At 39.5% G+C, this 25386-nt stretch overlaps 3 protein-coding genes across 4 annotated transcripts; 2 read left to right on the forward strand and 1 right to left on the reverse strand.

Moving 5' to 3' along the window:
• The first annotated feature begins 11360 nt into the window (after positions 1 to 11360).
• On the forward strand, positions 11361 to 14909 carry LOC148343021 (uncharacterized). Its single transcript, XM_088314204.1, has 3 exons — positions 11361 to 11867; positions 12589 to 12656; positions 13210 to 14909. The coding sequence occupies exons 1-3, from the start codon at positions 11373 to 11375 to the stop codon at positions 13307 to 13309; spliced, it is 663 nt and encodes a 220-aa protein (XP_088170330.1). The 5' UTR covers positions 11361 to 11372; the 3' UTR covers positions 13310 to 14909.
• LOC148343022 (kelch domain-containing protein 1) lies at positions 14285 to 19598 on the reverse strand. 2 transcript variants are annotated; one of them, XM_088314184.1, is made up of 13 exons: positions 19461 to 19598; positions 19101 to 19206; positions 18386 to 18456; positions 17761 to 17878; positions 17288 to 17400; positions 17112 to 17199; positions 16390 to 16548; positions 16235 to 16293; positions 16006 to 16115; positions 15648 to 15720; positions 15479 to 15563; positions 15034 to 15086; positions 14285 to 14638 (listed from the first exon to the last, which is right to left on the reverse strand). In XM_088314184.1, the coding sequence occupies exons 2-13, from the start codon at positions 19191 to 19193 to the stop codon at positions 14491 to 14493; spliced, it is 1170 nt and encodes a 389-aa protein (XP_088170310.1). In that variant the 5' UTR covers positions 19194 to 19206; positions 19461 to 19598; the 3' UTR covers positions 14285 to 14490. The 2 variants fall into 2 exon arrangements, with proteins under 2 accessions (XP_088170310.1, XP_088170319.1); XM_088314193.1 differs by lacking the exon at positions 19461 to 19598 and adding an exon at positions 19304 to 19445.
• Positions 19599 to 21434: 1836 nt separating this feature from the next.
• Positions 21435 to 24446, forward strand: trnp1 (TMF1 regulated nuclear protein 1). The gene has a single exon (XM_088314217.1). The coding sequence runs from the start codon at positions 21463 to 21465 to the stop codon at positions 22099 to 22101; it is 639 nt and encodes a 212-aa protein (XP_088170343.1). The 5' UTR covers positions 21435 to 21462; the 3' UTR covers positions 22102 to 24446.
• Positions 24447 to 25386: the final 940 nt, after the last annotated feature.

Here is a 25386-nt window from a genome sequence, read left to right on the forward strand (position 1 = left end):
GTTAGTCTAACATCAACATTATTAAAGATAATTAAAGCAAATTTGTTATTTCAGAGGTATGTGTCAAACTGGTAGCCGTTCGCATTAATCAGTCGCCAAGAAGTAGGTGGCCCAAGGGGGGCCCACCCCATTATTTGAGAATTTAAGTTGTACCCGTTGCACTGAGTGTCTGTGGGGGGCGCCTTTAATGCAGCAGCACCAGGACATTAATGAGAAGCACTGTATTGATTTTCAATGAAAACACTGCACGCTTTTGTTGCATTTTCGTAACCTTGCCGTTCCCTCAACTTGAGGCTGCCCAATTCAATTTTTCTACACTGGATTGTTGCCCGACTCAAAGAGGGGTTTAATTTACTTTTGGCTGCTGCGAAAGCCATCTGTTGTTGCAGAAAAACAAAACAGATAAATACAAATTGTATTTTTAAAAAAACAACAAAAAAAACTACCAAGCTGTACAGACAGTTTAGGCTATAAATTGGAACAGCAACAAAAAAAATCTATAACCTCGAGAGGTTTGGGGGGGGGGGGGGGGGGGGGCGGGTCAAAGAATAGTGCGTGCCGCAGGTCACACATGTGATGTATTTTTAATTAATGTTGACGTTTCTTACTAAAAGTTTGGTAATTAAAGTATCGTCATGTTATGTATTATTATTCATTCAACTATTTAAACAATAAATTTAGTGTAAATAATAGAATGAAAATATTGAACTAAACAGAACATTAGGCATTTTTTCCCCTTTCAATTCCTGCTACAGACACCCAATGAAACGACTGCTCCGATTGAAGCAATACGCCAACGCATACGCCATATTGGATGTGGCCGTCGTATTAGCCATACAATCGGCAAATAATATTGTGAAAATTTAGTTACAATGGCATAAAACAATCAAAAATAATTATGATCCGGTATGAATCCAATGAGTTCTACCTCGATGAGACATATCCATGGAGAATTCATACAAGGCATCTTCAAAAATCGCTTCCCTTTGCCACATCCAATATGGATGCGGCGTCAAAAAACACTAGATTGCACCTATGTGTAATGTACTGTAAATGTTGTGTATAACTTATCCCAAATTTGTCGCAAAGGGCACCGTTCAAGACTATTAATTAGGAACAGCAGTGCCGCGTGACTAGAGTACGGTATCTTAAAATATATTGAGCGAAGTAATTAGTGTCTGTAGGGTGCTAATAACAATTCCCCTCCATGCATTTCCCATGGCCGCCTTAAATCAGAGATCAAGGGAAGGGCCTGGTCGCCACGCGACTTATAAACTTCCGATGTCGTTTGGAGGCCAAAGTAAGAGCGTTGAATTATTCAACCCAGAGACGAGCAAACAAACAACGGCATGGAGCTGTGAGAGAGGATTCAAATAAGCTCACGTAGCCGAAGCCTTGTTTGGTGTCGCAGTTTGCTTTCCGAATGGGGCAAATACGACAAGAAAAAAATGGTGTGTGAACGGGCAGCTTTAAGTTGCTTCCGATGAAATCACCTGAAGATCTTTCCATATTGTATCACAGAATGTTCTTATCACATAACAAGCCTGCTTCCATATTGTCACGCAAATACAGTAAATGTCAAAACGTGACCTTATGATGAAACTTTAGCCCCGCCCACTCAACCTCCACACATTAACGGGCCGTGATTTGCATAATCAGCCATATGTCAGAATATGTTTACTGCATTCCTATTACATTTAATATCACCTTTGGAATGAGGGCAGAAGTGCAAAGGTCTTCACAAAAAAATCTCGAAATGTAATTTTTTTTTTGCTTCTTTCTGTGGTATCTACAGGATCTCACAGGATGTGTTCAGAGATCTTACTCAGACTGAAACCATTTTTTTTAAACTCTCAAGGTATAATTAGTCTCTTTTCTTGCAAAGTGTGTGTGTATATATATATATATATATATATATATTATTTTTTTTTTTTTTAAACAAATTATGATGGCCAATGAAATGATGTGATGGCCAATCAAAGTAATTTTGCATTCACAGTATTTGGCTCAACAGTTATAATGGCCCTCTGAGGTGAACCACAACTACGCTGTGCCCAGCGAACAAAATATTTGGATACCCATGCTTTAAAGATTATGAATTCAAGTTATATTCAGTCTTCGTTTAATGTCACCGAACAGGTAGATGATGAAGAAATAAGACGACATGCTGTCGAAGTCTCTGTGCAGGTGGGTAGTGCAGAGGTGTTCAATATGTGCAAGATAATAAAGGTGAGCCTCCTCCGCAACTCGGCTGCTGCCCACGCCATCGCTCTCTCGGTGAGACACGCACACACACGCAAACGCACCCCCACAGGCTGTGTTTTCTGTCAAGTTGTCTCTTGGCTGTCATGGAAGCGTTTTGTGATCTTGTCTTCCTCACTAACGTAAATGCCGCATGTTGTTTGGGAGCCTTGAGCAGTTTTCAGACTGGCACTCATTGGCTCACTAATGATGCCAGTCATCAGCAGGTCCCGGCGTGTGCGTGTGCGCGCGCGTGCGCGTGTGTGTGTGTACGAGTGTGTAGGGGTGTGTGTGTGTGTGTAACATTTATCCCATTGGAAATAATGGTAATCCTTCACAGCAGGCATCGCCAAATGGCGGACCGCGGTCCGGAGATCGTGGGATGATTCGGACCGGACCCATGGCCAATCTATGATGATTTTTTTCAGGGCGCGTTCGCAAACGTTGGCGCTGCAATTCTAGTAAATACGGAAAAGGCGTCACTGATTTGAGCCAATCAAATCTTTTGTTTACGATCCCCTGCCAATTGCGCAGCAGACCGGAAGAGAGTGCTGCTGACAGTACGCCTTGCTAAAAAGTTAGCGAGGTCGATGCGTGTTGTTTTCAATGAATTGTCGGAGAAATTTAGTTTCGTTCTGGCTGCAGCCGATTCAAAACCAGTGTGCATCATATGCTCCGAAACCGTCGCGACATTGCGAAGCGCCACTACGAAACAAAACACCGCCCTTTTGTGCAAAGTTATCCGCTGAATTTTGAGGTGAGCGCATGCAAAAACATCGAACTTCGAGTGCAGTATAACGGATGTTTACATTTTCGTTTACATCCCAGCGGCATGCAAACGAATGTTCACTCAAAGTATCATGGATTTTGGGGAAACATAAAAAAACGTTCAAGTGATGGGGAAGTTGTGAAGGAGTGCTTAAATGCGGTTGCACAAACATTATTTTTAAAGGAAAACACAAAGCCCAGATGTGTGAAATAATCGACCAAATCTCAATGGCCCTGACTTCGTTCCAACCCAGATATAAGTTACTGGCAGGGCAGTCACAAACTCATTTTTCTCATTAAGAGAAGTTAAAAAAAATATTCAAAAGAAAAAGTTGGTGGCAAAGTTCATTTTGAATTAGTTTTTCATGAGGACAGCCATTTTTATTGATTGTGTACTGAACATGTTGACCTGGTTTACTCGGATAATTAGGCTTTCCGTTTTTTTTAGGCTGATAACTCTTTGATTTAAAAAAAAGGTAAAAGATGTTAACTCAATGCTTAGCACTTGATATATTTCTGCAGGAGATATTTTACAGTTTTTTTTCTGGAAGTGGCACCCTTAAATTCCTGGAGCCACATTTTCTTGAATGTGAAATAAACGCCTTATATTTGTTTGACTGGCAAAGGTGTTTAGTGGGAATATTGCTAAATATTTAGTATATAAGTGTGCTCTGTTGAAAATGACTAAATATTGAAACTATATAAAAATGTGAACATAGGCTAGACATTTCGGGAAGTTGGACTTTGGTTTGGACCTTTTAATTGGAAGAAATTTTCGTCGTGGACCTCTGTGACTTTTAATTGAATACCGGGTCAAACCATTGTAACATTTATTAGAAACATTTTTTTTTTCGTCAAAATTGCAGCTTTTGTGTTTTGAAAACTGCATGTCACACATTGCAATATTAATAACAATGTCATTAATTACCTCCAGTGATTTATTGAAAGTAACATTTTTGTTGTCAACTTAAATTGACATCAAAGTGGCTTCCGGCTCACATTGTTAATGTCACGGCTCACCTGTTCTCTGGCTTTGGCCACGTTCGCATTGCGAGCCCGAGGGCACTTCGATGTGAATTTCAGTCGACAGAAGAGGGCAGTATAAGGCCAAAATGGCAGCACCAAGTGAGTTATTAAAAATGGATTCATATGCTTTATACCATGAACATAATGCAAAGAAAACTTTTTCTTTTGATGTTGTTTTTCTCCGTTTCAAATCTTTGCACATTTTCGGCAATTGTCAAAGATGTATAATGTGTTCAGAAACATTGCACTGAATTCACTAAAACAAGTAGTATACCTCTAATTATCTTACTTCATGGACGATATTTTTCACAAACAACCGCTGAGGCCATTTACACGCTGTTGCTGACTAAAACAGTCTAACAACGTTAATCTAATCAAACAATATGTGGAGATGACAGTTAGTGTTCCAGTGTCACTCAGCAATGTTGTTCTATATCAGGCGTGGGCAAACTACGGCCCGGGGGCCACATATGGCCCGTTAAATGTTTTAATCCGGCCCGCCGAACTTGAAAAAAAATGAAATGAATAAACCTTGTTCATGTTTTATTTTCTAAATACTGTGGTTTTTCAAAGACATATATATTGTTGAAATGCTTTTTTTCACTTTCATTTAAAATTAAATGTTTTTTTTTCTCCGATGAGGTGAGTTTACCAAAACATTCCATCCATCTGCTCCTGGTTTGGCCTCTCTGTCAAATTTTAGAACTCATTTTGGTCCGCCAATCAAAAATCTTGCACACCCCTGTTCTATCCAATATGCCTTGATTTTCGTCCCATCAAAAATTCCCCCATAAAAGTCCTTTATATTGTTCTTTACTCCACTTTCAACATTTTGACTGTCGAGTAAATAAACACGCCAGCTAGTATAACTTGGACACTTCATCACTATACACAAAACTCACATTTTTTACAAAACCTTTGGGAGCGGACGAAGGTTAAATTTCCTTGAGACTACTTATTTCATCTGTCAGAATTAAGACAGGTCAACTTTTGACATTTTCCTTTGCTTCTCAGTGAATAATTTATAAATGTTAATGCCGTAATTGAGGCAAAAATACAAAGGAGATGGATGTCTGTTGAAGATCATGCAATGTCGCACCCCTGACCCAAAATACGCTACAATTCAATTCGATATGCCAAGGCTAAGTTTGAGAGGGTATGATGCAATGAGTTTCTTTTTGCCAAATATAAATTTCTTTCAAAAATATATCTCTTCAATAAAAGTCAAGCCATTTGATACGTGCCGATATATTTTAAAGGAGAACGATTGGGTTTGATTCGATGCACTCACATCAACTTAAACCAATGTCCTGAAAAAATTCAGTTTTTTGGTACACCTCTAATATATATATATATTTTTATATATATATATATATATATATATATATATATATATATATATATATATATAAATATACATAATATATATTTAATATATGCATAGAAGGGTGAATACCTTTTTCTTTTCTTTTTTTTTTTTTCCTAATGCAAAATATGCTCCTTTGCTCAATTCATCATCATCTTTATATGAGAACTCATTCATTTCTTCGGCTAGGCAAACCAACACTGTACATCATGTGAACACTGTTTGTCGGAAACATCCCCATCAAATGTGACAAAACAACAGTGTGGTAATTACAGGAGCGTAATTGGCCGACATCGATAGACACGCCGGAGAAGCTAATTCAATAGAGCAGTCCGACGCATTTGGACTCTGACAAACAGGCTCAGGTATAACACACGGATTGATTAGCAGCCACTTTTACCCCCCCCAACCCTCACAATGAAGCCTCTCGCCTGGTAAGTAATTAGGAAGTGAGCACATGCTGCTATTGAGCCGCTCGCAAAGGCTGGGAGAGGCACTAATTGTTTTGTGTGGATTGCTTGGCCTTTTTGGCGGAAAAGGATGACTTAACCATGCTGCTGAACGTGTGTTTTAAACAAAAAATAATAATAATAATAAATTTTAAAAATAGGCTGAAACTATTAGATATACAGGAGTTTTTAAAAAGCATAAATAGTTTGTATAATGGATGACAGAAAAACAGATTATTGGCATTTTCATTCATTTTAATGGGCAAATATGATTTGAGATGCTGGTGCTATGCGTTTCAAGTGTGGTGACGAACAAATTAAACTCATACCTCAAGGCACCAATGTAGCATGATGAAGAGCACTTGTAGCGCACTGAAATAAAGAGGATTTGGACCAAAACAAAAGGGGAAAAGAAAAAAAGAAGTAAAAATAAAATAATCATATGGCCAGCACATATTTAAGTTTACAAATAACTAAGCCTGTATTAAAGCGACAGAAGCCGCAGTTTTCAAATTTTGTGTTGTTGAGGACGCAAGTGCAAGAAAGTGCGGAGGCAAGGCAGAAAAGTTTAAAAAATAATAAAAATTCAAAAGAACCAAAATGCAAACAAGTTATGTGGCTTAACAAAAAAGTACAAAACTAACAGAAGGCCACAAAACAAGATTCAACGTAAGAAACCAACACTTAGACAAGACTTGACAAGACTTGACAAGACTTGACTTGAGCACACAACATCAAAACAAGCAGGACAAGCCATGAGCCACAAGAAAACAAGACACAACGTGAGACAAAACCAGTTACAAATCTAACAAAACTAGATCATAACACTAGTTCACGTTTAAATTTGTTTATATTAAATATTAAATATAATGGTGTTATTGGTGACGTTATTTTTATGCATAATCTTTATGTAGAGGGGAGAAAATTTTATAAAGGGGTCTAAGTTCTGCACTACACCATACAATTGTGATTTTGGATAACAGTTCAAGAAAAAAAAAATCAAATAGTTAAACTCAATTCAATTATCAATCATTTGGGGGGGGAAGAAAATATGTCACTCCGCATATCCATGTATAATGTTATTAAAGAAAAAAAATCTACAACTAACTGATTACTGTATACAGACTCGAATTTCAAGTTTATGGTGTGAAATTACACTGAGCAATGGCGCCACCTACCGGTTTCAAATGTCAACACACTATAGAAATGAGTGAATCGGCAACCCCTCCTCCACTTCCCCCCCCAAAAAAACCCTGAAGGAGGTCACTAGTTCTTGTGCGTGACGTCATTTTCACGTCTGCATTTACGTGTCGCGATGGAGGCGATTAAGAAGGATGGCCTGGAAGATAAATAAACCTAGCACTGACTTATTTTTTCCCCTGTGGACTCATTGACTATTGCCATGGCAACTGTGTCCAGTTTAAACAACATCTCTTTTCCGGGCCGACCCTCTCGATTATATCTTGAAGTGTCGGCCTTTGTGGGGCCAAATTCTCTGGAATGAAGCAGTTTCTTTTTTCACACAAGTAGTAGACGTAAGCCCTGCTTTAGTTTAACAGTACAAAAATTCAAAAACAAAGTACAGTGACACTCAAATAGCTGCAAGTCATTGATGCCCCCATCTGAAACGTTTAAACCGTAGTTTGATTGCCTATTGAGAGCACAAGATGGCAGCAAATGACAACCTTTGTTGAAATAAACGCCTCATCTCATGTCAGCAGTTCCATGGCACCAATATGCCACCAGCGACACAAAAACAGTGAATCCTGACATTTTTAACAAATAACCGAGCATTAGGTTCCAAACAAAATTCCACAAATAGCGGAACCGCGGGGGTACATTTTACACAAATCAAATTAGCTAGCTAAAGCTAGCAGGATGCCTTTAGCTTGATGAAGTGTATCTATCCATTTAGTTTAACCACAACTCAAAGTCCAATAACCTAACGTTAGCTAGATGACATTAATGCGATAATGATGGCAAATTAACTTAAGTGTGACAAAGGTTAACTGGATGAGTTTGACTTGGTTTCGTTAGGCTTAATAGCCTATTGCGATAAAGTTAGCTGGATAATTGCAGCCTTGTTAAATTTGCCTAATTTCAATGGCCAGATAAAGTTAGCAGGTTAACTTTTGATTTATTTAGTTGGCTTTGTCAGGTTATGCAGATAAATTTGACCAAGAACATTTTGCCTGGTTGGGTTAGCAAGGCAACGTTTAGCCTGGTTAAATTAACCTTATTTGGTTATACTGTAAAAGCTAGCTCAATAATTTAGCCAGATGAGGTTAGCTGTATAACATCACCATGCACCGATAACGCTTTCAACCTTTACTGGATGAAGTTAGCCAGATGAAGTTGAATCACAACGCTGGAAAAGTCAGAAAGCTAACGTTAGTGACTCAAGCAAAACATTTCCAAACAACATCAGCCGAACTTAGTTATCGCCATATGTTAGCGTCTATCTGACCTCTTTACAAAAGCCCTCAAGAGCCGAATATTAATGAATGGTGTTTTACAAACACATTTACTGGCATCCTAAAGGCGTACGGCTGCCATTTGACTTTCTCACAACAATAGTGAAATCAAAACGTAGCCTTCCATCATGACAACAAATGACAACTTGTGGGAAACCCTTCACTAGCCTAAAAACAAGTCACAGAAATCCACCCGGGTGCTGAATGAAACTCACTCCCATGAATGTTGTGACTCATGAGCATGCAAGTCTTTTTGTGAGGGAAACAGAGTGAAACTGACCAAAAAAAAAAAAAAAAAAAAGCCACAGTTATGCAGCATGCTGGGCTGTTCCAGAGGCTCCTCCCCACTCGTCTAGAAGCTGTTGACTTTTTGTCCAGATGTGTGCCTCATCTCTTTATAATGAGCAACACTCAAACACGCAGAAGTGTAAAAGTAACACAACCTCTGCCACATACAAAGCGGCATGCACACTTGTAGATATGAAAATGACTTAATAAATATTTGGCTCGGATTTTGGAAGAAAGTGCTTGTTCAGAGAGGAGGAAATTGTTTTAGAAACTTTTTAAAAATACTTAAGTACTGTCAAGCGATTAGTTTTTTTAGTTAGTACCAAACTCCAGTAGTGCTGGCTAGCAAGGCACCGTGATAACTTGAGCAGGGTGTTTTGTTGTGAGATGATGTGCGAAAAATGTACGGCTAATAGAGTACAGTGTTTGAAATTTGCTAATTATTTTTTAAGTAAATAAAACTGAGTTAAAATATTCAACTGCATTTTTTTTTAAATTCATCTCCAGAGTTAACGCTTTCTTGAAAATAGATATGAATCAAAACTGTGACAGAAGAACTGAAGTGATACTTCGGGAGAAACTTGGTGTACCATTTTGCTGAGCGTAATTTGCAACCAACAAAGTATTTGAACTTGATTTGACTTTAGTGTATCTCCGCATGACTGACTACGCCTCCTGGAAGTTATAGGTCAGATTGGTGATTTGGTATCGGTGTGTAGTATCGGAGCATTTTTCAAGTAAAAGCATAGACAAATAAAGATGTACACCCCCATTTTTATTAACTATATATTTCTTTTCATGTTTTTAGCAATGTGAGAGTGCAACTATTAGAAACAGGCTCCAACCACGATAATAAAGACTATATTTCCGACATTGTCAATCAAAATGTCAGCATTTTTTTATGCAGCTCTTGCACCGAATTTGACACTTCCACGATTGACTGTAACATATTTGATTATTTGTACATCCCACACCATGTTATCCCAAAAAGCCAAACGAGTGTGCAAGTCCTTTCCCTCAAGTGACATTTTGGGCCAGAATTCCTTTCCTCGAATGCTTCCCCAGTCCAGAATTTGGGAACATTTGAAGGTGCATGTGTCTTTGACTTGGTCACGATCCAGGACACTCTCAAATGTGTCACAACACAGGCCCGCTAATGGAACATAGCAAACATCTTTGACTTGGAGGGGATTGGGCGAGGAGGCGGGGTGGCAAGGGGGGGGGGTTCTTTACTTGGCCCAGCTTATGCCCCCGTGGTGTCTTTTGTATGTGCAAGTGGACTGAACACACACACACTCCCCCAAAAAAGCTTCATGATGAATCTACTGTCAGTAAGGAATGTTGCCTCTTTCTCTAAATTTAAAAAAAACACAGACAGTGGACAGGGGCTCGAAGCAGCTCACTAAAGTCTTATTAGCTGAGCACAGGTTGGCGAGGGGCTTCTCTTTGCAGATGATCTGATGCTTTATAAATCACAGTGAGGGTTCAAGTGGCGCAGGATGATGTAATGGCCCCTGCTTGCTACAGTAGAGAGCCTCAACTGGCCGTCGCCAGATGCCTTTTTTTGAACAAAATCAGATCAATTGTTTTTGCATCATTTTACATCATTAATATTCTTTTTTTTTAAATAAAAAAGGATAACTTTAAGACTAGTCTTAAAATAAGCTAAGTATATTTACTTTAATACAATTGTCCCGTTAAATCAAGATTTTTTTTTTACTTTACTCATGTAATGCTACCACTTATCTACAAAAAATCTTGTTTTAAATTTTTAATATTGCTACTTAGTACTTTGAAAATATGTGACAATATTACAAGTACAATGTTATTTCTTGTTTTGACTGATAAAATTAGGATTTTCTCTGTGAAAGTTCTAATATTACAAGAAAGAGTCCAATTTGGGTGATTATGAAAGTCTTTCCAAGAAAAGGTCACCGTTTTATAATTTTCACGGATTGCCAATTCTTACTGTGAAATGTGACCGTTTTCTTGAAATGTACTTTTGACTAAAAAAAAAAAAAAAGACTTTTTTCTGAGACAATATCAACTCACGTCATACTTGTAATATTACAACTTTTACCCAAGAAACAAATTACGGTTTAGTCCTTGTAGTATTTTTAGCCAGAAAAAAAAAGACTTTTCTGTCACTTAAAAATGTAAGGTTTTTTTTTCTTTTTTAAGTATTATTCTATTGTCAGTTTTTGCTTGCTGCCCAGAAAAGATGAGAGAGAGAAAAAATGGAAAGCTCAACCATGAATATTTGTCCTTTTATGAGAAGGCGGGGTTGTTGTGTTTTGTTTTTTTTAAATATTATCATGTCGTCAGTTTTTGCTTGCTAACAAAAAAGATGAGAGAGAAAGAAATTGGAAAACTCCACGATGAATGTTTGTCCTTTTATGAGAAGGCGGTGTTTTTTTTTTTTTGTTTTTTTGCTTGCTACCAAAAATAGATGAGAGGGAAAAAATTGGAAAACTCCTCGACGAATGTTTGTCCTTTTATGAGAAGGCGGGGTGTTTTGTTTTTTTCGTCTCTCTCTTCCCATGTGCTGCTGTGTCCAAGTGGTGTTATGTAACCAAGCCGCTGCTTCACATCCTTTTGAGGAGCTCCGTTTGGGTCCCACAACGACATGCGTTTCACAAAGTGACATAAAAAGTCCAAAAAGAGGCTTACTTGTTACTTTTCTGTCATATTTCACTTGGAACCGCGACTTTCGAGGTGACCTGAAGATGACTCAACTCTAAATAGACGTTTAACTTCAAGATGGGCAGCGGAACGAGCCGCGGGACCAAAGTGGCACCTGCGGGGCTCGGCGAGTCGAAAGCGACGAAGCAAGCCTCTTCTTCGGTGGCTTCATCCAAACGCGACGCCTTCGACGCCTTGATGGTCCACGCCCGCCGCCGAGCGCCGGTGGACTGCCACAGCGCCGGCCACGACTCGGAGCTCTCCGGGGACGACGACGACGCGGACGCCGAGCTGGACGGCTACGACGAGGCGGAGGAGGCGGGAGCGGCGGTTCACCAGAGCGGGAAGAAGAACCAGGTGGCGTCCAAGAAGGCGTTCACGAGGTCCAGGACGTACGGACTGTGTCACTTCAGTAGCGGGGAGGAAGATGAGCAGCAGCATGGGGCAACCTCGTCCTCCTCTTCTTCTTCCTCGTCGTCCACCTCCGGCCTCGGCGGGGCACAGGGGCCATATGGCTCCCGGGGAGCAGGCAACAACAAGAGGAGTCATCAGGCCTTCGCACCTCCGCCTCACGTAAGGACGGTTTCTTTTTATTAGGTACACCTAAGACAGAGGTTGACAATCCCGATCATCGAGGGCTGCTCTCCTGCATGTTTTGGATGTTTCACTACTCCAACACACTTGATTCAAATGACCAGGGTCGCTGTGAAGATTATGTAGAGCTGACCATTTAAATCAGGTGTCATGGAGGAGGGAAACATCTAAAATGTGCAGAAGAGCAGCCCTCGAGGACTGCATATTACTTAGTGGATTAGTATGACATCTTTTAAGGTTATAGGATAAAAGTATTATATTCATTTTTCATTATTAATAAATATATTATAAATGTATTAGTATCAATCAATCAATATTAACTCATCAATTAGATTTAATTTTAAATAACTAATTTAGTGGTTAAAGTATATATATATATATATATATTTTTTTTTTTATACAAACCATTAAACTTGTCTTGTTATATTGAATTAAGGGTAAAAAAAAAAAAAATTGCAAAAATCTGATGATTTTTGCCAATTTTTTTATATTCATTTTTTTTATTAATTAATCTTATGGAATCACAAAATACGCTGTAACTTTTTCCAATCCTAACACTTGAGAATTATTGGACACTGATTGAATGCAAGACAGACATGCAATAATGTCCCGACATGGCTGGAAGGTCATGGCACGTACAATCTAAAAAAATTATAATAATTAAAACCACATAACCCAGGTTTGTCTGTTTTCTGGTCAGTGTTCTCCTCAGGCATTTTTGACAACAGGACCAAAAGAAGAAGATGGCCCCTTATCTCAAACACAGACGTAAGTTTAATACTCTTCTTGGTGTTGAAAAAAAGCATCTCTCTTCCACTCTATTGCTTCCTCCGGAGCTGACACTGACAGCAGTGCTACTGTACTTGTACATCTTCTCCGCTCCATGTGGATAACTCTGCTTCATTTTTTGGTCCAACTTTGTTTCGTGACCCTCTTTTTGAAATAAGCCTGCACATGTAAAATAAAGATCTAAAATGATGGGACTGTGCACTATATGAGAAGTGAGGGTAGGTAGGAAAGGGTAGCAGTCAAAACGATCACGGTCGATTAAGCATTTTTTTGCATCGTTATCATTCCATTTTCTAATAAAAAAAAAAGTTTAAGTCTTATAAGCCGTCACTAGTCCAAGTTGTGCCTCCAATTTGATATGCAGTATAAGGAACCACCGCGCCCATGGCAAAACAACAAATCAGAGACAGCAGGCGTTATGTGGTGTCGCACATTCTCAAGCACATTCATGCCAGAAACACAATTTTGTTTTTTTGCGAAGGCGTGACAATGACGATGACAAATGATTAACTTTTATGTCGTCTTTCATCAGCTCTTTTGGCCGCAGCACGCCCCCACTCGCCACACCAGTCATCTTGTACGACGGCTCAGAGGAAGAACTGATGGACACCATTGAGAGGGAATTTAGTTGACCCCTCGCCTCTACTTCACACTAAGCTCATTGTGTTTGCTGCAACGTTATTTTGCACAGGCACCTCCATAGCCAACTATTATTCTGGTTCTCCTCACTTATGTGGTTTTGGAATCTGGAGTGCTAATATGTAACCATTTTGTTGGTAAGAAATAATAATGATATTTGTCTAATAGTCAAGGCATGTGCTGCTATGGAAATGAAGTCTTGCAGCGTGTACAGCATGAACTAAGTGCAGTGCGAGGGATTTTTTTTTTGGTTATATATGAAGCCAAGCGCCTAAGGCGTGTGCTGCTAGCCGTGTTTATTTAAGGTTTCCGTCCTGACCACAGTTAAAGCAGCACTTCTCCACCCCTTTGACGAAAGGAATGTGTGCCAAAAAAATGTCTCATAATTGGAGCCGATTGCTTCTCTGTTTAGTTTCGAACCATTGGGCTTTGCTGGCACCTAGTGGTGAAACACAACATTAAAATTAAGTGGGCCTGTTATGTTTAAGACCAAACAATATATCACAAGAAAAAGGTACAAATATGACATGGAAAATATTACATTAATAAAGTAATATGCGAGGATAAGCGGTTTGGAAAATGAATGCAGGTTTTTTTTAAGCCATATTTAAAGTTGTTAAGCTATTTTTCAAGAAGTGTTAACAATAAGTCATAATGCAGATCCAAGTTAATTCTTTACAAAATCATTTTTCTATTCAAGTATGAATACTTGTTTCATATACAGTACAAATGGAAAACTAAAATCTTTTTCTTATATTACAACTTAATGATGTCATAATATTCCGCATTTCCCGGTAAAGTTCCGACTGTATTTCTACAAAATCTATTTTCTTTTTTTCAGAATTTGTCTTTCTTGAAATTAGACGCTTCATTTTCCTCAGCTCGAGTTAACGACTGGTGAGTTTCCACCAGAACACGTATATTGAGTTTCTTCCCAAAAATGTAAAATTTTGACTCGACCATTTTGTCATGTGCCATTTAATCATCATAATGACAGCAGGCAGACAGCACAAGAACATTTCACATTTGTACAATAAAAAATATAATTCCTTACAAGTATTTAAAACATAAGACATAATTGCTCTCACATTCAAAGTTCAATGTTAAAAATACAGCACAGTACTGCATTTCAATTAAAATGTCGTTAATAAAAATAAACTGCATTTGTTGGCATTCAGAGAACTTGCGTGTTTTTCTTTGAAGGCCGGTAAAAAGACATTCTTCTCTTCACTGCCGCGCACAGTTTGGGAGGAAGTAGTGGAAGCTGCTTTCGGAGCACATCGAACTCGCTTGCATTCTTTGAGATGTAGTCCTCGCAAATTCTGTAGGAAGCATAAAAAGGGTCATTTTTCATGTCCATGAAAGGGAGCGAACAACATAATAAAGCGCAAATCCCCGGCATTCATGGGGGTGAGGGACTGCACCCCGCTGCTAGCAGCAATGTTAGTGTGACGTGCCCGCTTGCTCCTTGCTAGTGGCTTCATTTTCTATCGTCCATCCCTGTTGTGTAGCACTCATCCTGTTCAAAGGGATTTGGAGCCTAGTCCTCTACATCCTATCAGTGACCTCGTTTTACATCAATACACAGATTTATATTCAACATTGGAAATGCAAATAAAGTTTGAATACTGTCTTGACAACTGAAAATGGCTCTTAACTTGAAAAACATAAAATCTGGGGAACTTGTAAGTCAAGGTAACGCATAAAAAGAGTTCACCTGAAGAGTGGGTATGGCGCCATCTGGAAGACAAGTGCATCATTGCAGTGGCCCTGTAGACAGCAACAACAGCTTCGCTTTAACTTTGTCGTGCCAAACAACGCGTTGCTCATGAAGAGACAAGTAGGAAGACTAAAGGCAAGATTTCTGTCACAGAAAATCCTTAACACGTTGCTCTGCATTTTTGTGACGTAATGAGGTCAAGCGCCATGTCATCAGTTTTTACCATCACAGAACTTGCAGAATTTTGCACAAAGACAACAGGAAACATTTTTGTTCCTTGTCGTCGCAAAGTGTGCTGAACTATTGCGCTTTCAAAATGTTTAGCGTTCTTTCAAGATGCGCATTGAATTAACTATGATTATACGTAATAAATACTAAATAATACAAATAGTTAAGTAAGACTGAGACTTGCTGCAAATATTTTCTTATTGTTGGTACTCACAGTGTCAACAAGGAGGATATAATCACAGCTTCCTCCAAACACAATGACATCAGAGTCCTTGCCTGGACAAGCGGTGTGCCATAACCTTTAGAAAGAAGATACAATACAATACAAATATAATATTTATTAAGTATGCTTAAAGCAACTCTTAGTACACTTAAGCTGCTACCGTGGTTTGTTCTTAAAGGGATGCTCCACTTCTCTCCATGTCTTTGTCTCCACATCGAAGAGCCAACCGTCACCTGGTAATGCAGTGATTTAATAGGATAGGAATGACAAATGAAAAAAAACTTGGAAAATGCTGCTCAATACTTATGAATTTACTTCACATGGACTTTTAAAGGTAGCTGTTGTGAAAGCGCTATATAAATTTATAGATACAAAGTTAAAAGTTAAATTCAGCGGAAGTGCACAGGCAGTGGTTCTTGTGCGCAACACTAGTAGGAGCCCTCGTACCACTCGTGGAAAAGAAGTTATTTCTTATCGGAAAATTGTAAAGCCGAACCATTTGAGCTCAAAGTGCTTACTCATAGGTTTGCAGTCCACGCTGAGACCTCCAAACAGAAACAAGGTGCTATCAGACGCCGCTGTGAGCGAATGCCATGACCTGCCCAGTGGAACGCTGGACACGGGGATTCTGGACAAAATCATTTTGAGCACAGTGACTTTAATAAAAGGGATGCTGAGGAGAAGCGGTTAAGATAATGGATGGATGGATGGTTGGATGTTCAAGAGTGACACGTCTGAGTGACTCACATTTCTGACCACGTCCACGAGTCAAGGTCCAAGCAGTGGATGTCATTCGTTCGGGTTTCCTGAATTTATGTTAAAATGAAGATGTTGAAGATAATCATGTTTTTTTTGTTTTTTGCAAGGTGACACTAAATGAATAAAATAAAAACGACTCTCACTTTAACCCTGCCGCCACAAATGTAGCCCCGATTTCCGAGCATGGCACAGGCTTGGGCCGCTCGAGGAGCCGGAGCGCGGCCGCGTGTTTGAGGTCGACTCCAGCTGGATTGCGTGGGGTCAAATATGTGAACCTCGTTGTTCCATCCCCACATGACATCCTAAAACAAGTTAAAAATACATTTATAAACTACAAAAAAAAAAATGATTTCAAGCGTTTCCAATTTTTAGGGTGAAATGAATAGAAATGTTTTCTGGTCAAATAATTATAAAAGACCTTTAAAAAAAATTGTTACCATTGGATGTGATATTCCCTTATAAGGTCAGTAGAAAAATCCTCTTTAATAACAATGGGAAAGAACATATTGTCACGGTCCTGTGAAAAACAATCTCATATTTTTTTACTTCATGGGGTTTCCGTGTCACATGTATGCCGTTGACATGAAAATTAAAAATAATGACAAAATTGGACATGTTTTTCACAGGACTGCAACAATATGCATACATTTATGAAACTATTGGTATATGCACTTGACATTCTTTTACAGACGAGACAAAAAAATGTCAAACTAATGAATGACGTATATAAGAAAATATGAACGTTGTCCTCTTCTGTGATGATGTCACAGATATCACAGCCAAGAAAATGAGAGCATGTACTCCTCAACCAATCAGCTTACTCTGATGTCCAATGTTTCTGGCATTGTTCTAGTCTTGAAATTACCTCCGATAAATCATCTACAATGAAGCTCCGGTTTCTTCTGTCCACCTCTGTCAGCAATTTGTGGCCATATCCTCCGAAGTAGATGATCCTAAAACAAATGAAGTTGTTTTTGTTTTAAAGCAGGATGGATGCAAACATTGGCAAATTTCATGTGAAGAAGTCTTAACTATGGTTACCTTCCTTTGTAAACCCAGCAGGACAGTTTGTCTCGAGGCGACGGCGCCGAACCGCTGCGGTGTACGACTTTGGTCCATGCGTAATGATCGCCTGTCAGCTTGACGCGATAGATCTGTTGCCAATTCAAACCATGACTTTATTAGCTTCATCTTCATAGGTCATTTCAATGATGGATACACAACTTTTCAATGATCTTCTCAATATGATAACAACAAAAATATGAAATGGGAGTACAAGCACAGCCAATATTTATTTGTGATATGTATGTCGTAGTCTGGAATATTTTTGCTTATGTGCTTCTCCTATAATGTAATATGTACTTTGAAGGTATTCATTCTGTACTGCTGCAAGGCACAGAGAAACGTGACAACAACACGAGGCATTTCCAAGCTGTGCTATCAAAATTAGCAGCAACTAAATAGACAACCTGAGGGTTACTATGGTAACAGCTATGGTTTGATGCAATTCTCACCTGATTGGTCTGACCATTGTCATCACAACCTCCAAATATGTACATGTAACCATTTAGGGAACAGCTGCAGGTCCCTGACATGGAAGGCGGGACTTCCCCTGTCATGTGGAACACCTGCCTTTGAGAAGAGAAAAAAAAAAAGTGATGTTACACAACAGTAACAATATACATCAGGTAATAAGGCTGGGCAATATGGCCTCAATTCATGTCCCAGTATAAACTGAATGGTATACATCATGATATTAACGTTCGTGTAAAAATTAGTAAAAATCATAATGGATGTATTTGAGTTAATAGCAGGTTTGCTCGGGTGCTACGCGAAAGACTCACTGGCTCAAGTTTCATTTCATGTTTTAGACCTGTTTTTATTTTTCTCAAAGATTTAACTTGCGTCCAATTAAGGTTGTTTAAACAACATGTTTTTGGAGGTGGTGTTTGGTGCAAAAAGTTTGAGAACAGCTAAATGTTATATTATATGTTATAGTTAAATGATATTGAAAACATTGACGCTCGAAACAAGGTTTTATGATGGCAGCAGTTTGACTGTATAAAAATATTTTGAAACTACAACTTGCAAATCAACGGGTTGTGTTTGAATTCCACTTCTTGGAGGTAATATTCTTACCATACGCCTTGTACCAGGTCATACACCCAGAATTCATCATTGGGTAGGAAGACTTCATCATCATCAACAGACTGTGGAAAACAACATGAGCATGAGTTGATATAAAACGACAGAAAACAAACAAAACGATGTGATGAGAGTGAGTGTGTTACGTTTATTAAAGGACACGCTATTTTGACTATTTAAAAGTTTGCGGTTGATTTTATAACATGTTTGACATGTCAGTGAGAAAACTAGCCCAGATATCAACCACAGCACACTTCATATTTCTTTTTACCTCACTGAAATTATCCTGGATGTAAGGGCTTAAAATTATTATGTAAAGGGCTAATTATAGACATATTTCTTTGGGAGATTATGTAAATTAATGCTAGGAAAAAATGTGTAAAAGGAAAAGAAACAAAAAGCAAAGCATGAGTTAATTGTCAGTAAATGATCACAATGGGCCTTTGTCAAACTTTATATAGTCACTGCAGCAATGCTGGATTTTGTTTTCACTAACACGTATGACAGTTAATCATAAATGATGTTTGAAACAATATGTGTTAATATTTGTTCCAATTTGTAGCTGGTAATATTTTTTTATACAAAAGTAGTATTGGAAATGTTAAAACGTGTATATGCGCCAAATGCAATGTTAATTAAGAAAAAAAGAAAGAAAAAAAAGAACAATTAATGTGAGGAAAGTGTGTATGGTAATGCATAGTTTCGTTACCATGTAGCCTCCCCACACATACAGCAGGTCGCCCTCCACCACTGCCGTGTGTCCGCTGCGTTCTCGGGCCACCAGTTCCGAAAACGATTCCATGACAGCCAGGTGGCTAAATATAAAAAGCAACCAAGAGTCAGAAAAAAAGATTCACAAGAAAAAAGAACGTCTGCTCGGGTTGAGTTACAGAAAAAATAACAAAATGAGACCTCCATCTTGTCTTGGCAGCTCAAATTCGTCGGTATTCGAACGCATGAGCCAAAATGGCTAGCATCATAAAATAGGTTTTGCGACGAAATGACATCAGTTACTTTTAACATATTTGAACAATAACATAAATTAAACGAGGCTAATAGACCAATTTACCGTTTATTCTCATTTTATTGGAGCAGGAATGTCTCGGAGACGTAACATGACATCGCCTGCTGGTGTCCCCGACGCATCAGATGAGAGAAAACGGCTTCAAAATAAAACGTAATTTCCGTTGACTGTCTTTCAAAATAAGGTACGTGTCCGGGACGCATTTTGTTTTCAAAATAAAATGAATAAAATGTCGCACATGCGCGAAATAGTAGATAGTGGTTGACAGTTGAATTCCTTCCACGTGTTCACATGTGCACGAAAACAAATCGTACAGATTAATGTAATCCAAAAATGAGGGAGGACGCATTCTAGGAGCTAGGAAGCCATGTATCTTTAATCAAAACGGGGCAAAGAGACCAAATATATCAGGGAGCGTTGTCCTGAGGAATACACAGTACAGAGGTTATTGAGTACATTCATAGTTTTGGATGCATCTGCAGACAAGCCGGATTCTTGTGTGCAAGATGTTGGCCAGTGATGATTGCACATGTAGGATTAGTTTGGAGTGAGCGGTTATCTTGCGCAATCAAACAAATCCGCTTGCCAAAAAAGGCATTATACCAAATATACTAACAGCTGGCTGTGTGACTTCATCCCTAACAATTTGGTAAAAGCCGCTTTTCTTAACATTGCTGTAGACCGCAATTACTCTTTCTGGTTGTAAGTGTGTGATGTGGACATTCTCGAATGTTGTCTGACATACTTGGATTATATTATTATTGTGGTGCGATTTAACATATACGTGTGTGGGGGCGAGGGTGTGCGTGTGTCTGTGTGTGGCAAAGCAAAGTAGCCGTTGATGAATACGTACTGTATGACGTTTGTTAAATTAACAAGAAACAGAAAGGAGTGGGTCAATTTGATGTAACCGAGAGGCAGATAAATTAAATATGATTTTCAAATGAGAGCTGTCGATTTAACAGTTTGTGAAAAGACTAAAAGCTTTAATACCTTTTCTCTCATTATAGGCCAATTAACTGTTCGGTGTGATGAAATTAGTTAATAGCGGCCCTGTGAGCAACATAAAATAATAACTAGAAACTAATAAAAAAATATTGTTTAAATATACCACTTACATTATACATACATATATTTAACAAAAAATAATGTTTCAAAACATACACAGGTCAATAAGAAATAAATTAAATTCCAATTAACTGGCTGGGGAATCAGATTTATAAATAGAATAGTGCAGAATGGCTCTGCAAAAAATAGCAATGATAGAATATCCATGTTTGTATTTCTGATTCTGTGTAGGCCCTACAAGTGTATTTTACGAATAGGCACATGTTCTAGGTATTTTAAAAACAAGATATTAAAAAATATTAGCTGATAGATGTTGGCTGGGAGTTGACAAGCGGGTCATGGTGTTGTGAGACATGAAAAGGTGCAACAAGGTGATAAAGGGAGCGGCATAAACTCAAACATCAACTCCCTCTAACCCCTCCCATCACTTGTGACTCTTGCTAGGGGCAAGAAACAGTTGCAAGAGCACACCAAACACCGGACTTAAAACATAATAATTACAAAAAATAGAAATAAAACGAGGAATATTTCATTGAAGCAAACCTCTCTGCAAATAGAATTGGAAAATATTCCCATGTAAATTATTAAACAAAAACACCACCAATGTTGTAAAAGTGGCGCGTTTATATTACATACACCTACTAATAGTATTTCTTATCTTTTGGCAAGAATTACTCATAACCAGCAATAAAAATAAAAATCTTGAGAAATGCTTGCGTCCTTCATCGTTGATCAATGAATCCTTCCCGGACCAACAGGTGCATATTTATCTGGAAACGTGCAAATGTGCAAAATTATCTGCCAATAGAATAATGCTTTTACACAAAAACTGCCTGGTAAGAAGAAAGCAGCAGCAGAGAGGCCGGCGAGCCAATCAGGAACCAGCAGGCTTAGTGAGCTCACCAGCCAATCGGCTGCGAGGATACTCTACCCCCACCCACCTTTAGACAGACCGACTCACATCCTTCATCACTGATGAATGGAGCCGCACCGGGGACGCATCGCGATCGGAGGTGAACCGCAGGCGGCCATGAAAAGACGACAAAGGACCCCTCAGGATGAAGACCCCACCGAGGAAATCCTACTGCTCCGTCCACACTCGCCTCCATCGCCCTCCTCGTCATCTCACTCCCCTCTATCGGCCATGCCAGCCTCAGCGTCCGCCCTCCTGGCTCTGGCCTCACCGGCCACCCGTCGCTCCATCTCCATGGGCGACTTCCGGAGGGTGACAGGCGCCATGCTCGCCGCCTCCGAGCCGGCGTCCGCCTCAGCCACTGCGCCGTCCTCCAAGATGGTGACGCCGAGTTCCAGCATGGAGTTCGAAGCGGCTCGTCGGCGCCTCCTGGAGGTGGAGGAGCGGCAGCGGGTCGTACGGGAGATGGAGCGGCGATTGGAGGAGCTCCGGGAGGTGTTTGTGCGCTCCGAGCAAGAGGTGGTGCTGCACGGGGAGCGGCTGGCCAGGATGTCAGGCGCCGCCCAGCAAAGCGAGATCTATGTGGCTGAGGGCAGCCAGCGTCTGAAGAAGGGACTCAAGTTCAAGAAGCAACGGCCCACCATCGTGTTTTCCTCTATGCTGGGACTCCGAACGTGCCTGCCTTGGCCTGTGAAGCTTAAGTAGGGCAGAAGATCACGAACCACCTTCCGCCATCTGCGTGTACGCTCGTTTGCTCTCGTATCCTAAGGCTGGTCCTTCGGGTCTTTGTGCCTGCACAAAGGAGCTCAGGAGCCAGTAATCCAAGTGATGCTCTTCCTCATTGTCATGGAAACCTTGCTGCTTTCCTTTTCAACACTGACGCACGATTGGGTAGAGACTGCATGGTGCTGCATGGATGAGTCACATATGACGGGATTCACAACGGCTGCGTGTACAGTGAACCCCTGCCTATCAATTTAAATTCCATTTGCTTTTTCTATTCCAGACTCACCCAAGGTAGGAGAAAAAACAAAATATAGAGAGACTATATGAAAGTAACTTTCAGTAGTAATTCTGTTTTACCCCTCTCACACACTTTTAAACCCTTTAAAAAATTTCAACTAAACCATATATGAACAAAAGTCTACTATTGTAATACTAATATGCTGTATCATACAAAACGCCACATTTAGCTTAGCTGTTACAGTGGAACCAGGAAAGGACGTGAATAGCGAAAATCTATGTATAATCAATGTCCATATGGTAAAATAGCTGCAAACCGGTGAATCCAAATCTCGGGTATACACCGGTCGGTCCACTGGTGTAATAAACGATTGCTAGCTTAATGTTAACATAACCAAACGCCATAGACGGGCTAACGGAAATTAGCATAAAAGACAATGAGGAGCTTTACCACACAACTAAGTACTGAGTGGAACATCAGTGCTTAGTAGGGGACCTTTTCTGCTTATTTTCTTTCAATTGCACTGCACAAAATTCTGACTGACTGCCAAAATAAATCCTTAAAAAAAAAAGCTTATGTTTAAAAATTCTGATGTATGCTTGAGCATGAAAACGATGCACATTTGATGCCCGTGGGCCTCACCAGAGACAACTCTCCCCCCTCTTTTTTTTTTTTGCATGCCCCTGAACACGATACAGGAGGGGTTCACTGTATAGGAAACGCAAATTTGAGACATTTAGAATAGGACCTAGCAACACAGAGACAAAAGATGTGCCTTGACGTCTCTGTTATTTATCATTTTTATCTCGGCGATGCGACACTAGCAGGTGGCGACTCCACCTGTGGCCTCCAGTCTCCATGACAACTACTGTTTGCTCTTCGCTTGTCTCCACACAGCTACACAGAATGTATCCGACAAGACGGCAGGCAGCGGACGATTCGAATGAAAACAAACATGCTTTAGATGCTACCGATATGCTCAATTTATATTACTGTGAACGCTTCTGGAATGTCCATATAGTACTTTGGTCAAACATTTTCATAAGCTCATCATTTTCGTTTCCATTTTAAAGTGGTTGCCCCAAAAAAATTAACAATGTCGAAATATCTATTTGTACGCTTCATCCAGATGTATAGACGCTTAAAAGACAGAACATTAGGTACACCATCTCCTTCAATACGATGAACTGTATTCGATACGCCATTCTGATCTCACGATGACTGCAAGGTGTACCTAATGTTATGGCCAGCGGGTGTGCACACGATGCAGAGTGGATGCGCCAGGGACGTCTATTCCTGGCATTCGAAGGTCAAGGCCGAGCAGGTTCTCAGCTCAGCTTTCAGGAGAATACTATGTGGGTTATGTGAGTGCACGAGCGGGAAACTGGACATTATTACTAGCGCATCAATGTTTTACTAGCGTCATTCTCTGCCAAGATATACGTTAGAGTTGAACATGTGTTTGGAAATTTTCAGGAATAGCACACGTCGTATTTGTTAGATGTGATGCGATGACTGATTAAGAGGGTGTTTTCACACGTGTTTAAATTCAGCCTTCCAATTAACTCAGAAGGATCAGTAAGCATTTTCACCGATGTGAAATCAGCCCGTGAGGTTAGAAGTAAACAAAAAGTGATCCCATTTCATTTTGTTCTGTATGGATATCAGACCAAGTTGGATCAGAAAAATAACTGGTTCCACTTTCAGTAGAATTCCAATGCTCTGAGTATGGCTTGAGTCAAGTCCTCAAAGTGGAATTGTATGGGCAAGGAGAACACAATGTGGTCCGGGCCGATCAGACCTAGAATGAATGTGAAAGAGAACTGGATTCTCTTTCAAAACGTCTTTTTATGTAAACACTTTGAAATTGTTCCCTTTTTTTTTTTAATTGCGTTTATCTGGAGAGTCCAAATGGGCTCAGACCACTTTGAAGTGAACCAAAATGGTCTTAATTTGATGTTCTTCAAATCCTGAGAGCAGTTCGCCTAATCCAAAGTGGTACAGGTTTGCCAGACTTTATATTGCCCATGAGACCAGAAATGGAGGCATTAGTCAGCATTTTTTTTTTGCGCCAATGTAAATGGTCCACTTTGAAACTAACCAAATCAATCTGTCTTCAAGTTAGTTGGCATTATTTGGATCTAAGTAAACAGACTCAAACCACACTAAAGCAAACCAAACTGCTCTTAATCCAGTTTAAATCCAATTCCAAACCCAGTGTGAACACAAAGTGGTTCAGGTTCTTTTCACTTTGAACTGCCATTGTACCTGAAATGGACCATGAAGTCCACAAATATGTAGAACTGAATCCTTTTTCTGTTGAGTCGCTTTTCGCACCAAAACAGACTTATTTATTTCAAAGGGCCTGTACAACGGCATAAGGAACGTAATAGTTGAAAAAAAAATCACGCATTTGATTTTTCCGTATCAACTCTTCAAAGGGCTCCAAGGATTGTGATACGAGAAGACGGTAAAGCAGGGCAGAGACGAACAGTTCTCATCTTTCACATTAACGATAGCCATAACGACCTTATGATCGACTAAGTCTCCATTCGCATTCCACTCTGCCAAGGGAGCTTCTGCTTGCCATTGCTGCGCTACCAAACAATATCAAATGATTATCAGCGGAGATCTAACGCAGATTAGGCCTTACAGTGTGGATGTATTCACGGTCCTGGATGTCGTGTTGCACATCTGGCCTCTATCGCTTCTCATATGCCTTATGCAATGTCGGTGCATTAGCAATGATAACTGCTAACAAAGTAGATGCGTTTAGAAAGGGCAAGACATCCAAATAGAATGCTAGACAACAATACTGTTAGTATTCCTCAAGTTTTAGGATTGTTTTCCAAAGAGCTCTCGAATGAATGTACTGTACTCTTTAATATTTCAGAAATGTTTTGTTTTCTGTTAGAAAATACAGTATATGATTTGGAATTCTATTTTATTTGGACCTCCGGTTGGTCAGATGCTTTCAAATTGGGAGAACAATGATAGAGGATATTTATTCTGTTTGTCAAATAAGA

Source organism: Idiotropiscis lumnitzeri, chromosome 1 (assembly GCF_059441095.1).
Source record: "Idiotropiscis lumnitzeri isolate Australia: NSW breed Sydney's pygmy pipehorse chromosome 1, RoL_Ilum_1.0, whole genome shotgun sequence".
Classification (NCBI taxonomy): domain Eukaryota; kingdom Metazoa; phylum Chordata; class Actinopteri; order Syngnathiformes; family Syngnathidae; genus Idiotropiscis; species Idiotropiscis lumnitzeri.

What these genes read in the sequence shown, in the direction of transcription:
- LOC148343021 (XM_088314204.1), top strand. Translation starts at nt 11,373, where the DNA reads ATGGGCAGCGGAACGAGCCGCGGGACCAAAGTGGCACCTGCGGGGCTC. An exon ending in CCTTCGCACCTCCGCCTCAC is followed by an intron (nt 11,868 to 12,588) that starts GTAAGGACGGTT and finishes TTTTCTGGTCAG; the next exon opens with TGTTCTCCTCAGGCATTTTT. An exon ending in CCCTTATCTCAAACACAGAC is followed by an intron (nt 12,657 to 13,209) that starts GTAAGTTTAATA and finishes GTCTTTCATCAG; the next exon opens with CTCTTTTGGCCGCAGCACGC.
- LOC148343022 (XM_088314184.1), bottom strand. Translation starts at nt 19,193, where the DNA reads ATGGAATCGTTTTCGGAACTGGTGGCCCGAGAACGCAGCGGACACACG. An exon ending in GACCTGGTACAAGGCGTATG is followed by an intron (nt 17,879 to 18,385) that starts GTAAGAATATTA and finishes CTCTTCTCAAAG; the next exon opens with GCAGGTGTTCCACATGACAG. An exon ending in TCGTGGACGTGGTCAGAAAT is followed by an intron (nt 16,116 to 16,234) that starts GTGAGTCACTCA and finishes GATTTTGTCCAG; the next exon opens with AATCCCCGTGTCCAGCGTTC.
- trnp1 (XM_088314217.1), top strand. Translation starts at nt 21,463, where the DNA reads ATGGAGCCGCACCGGGGACGCATCGCGATCGGAGGTGAACCGCAGGCG.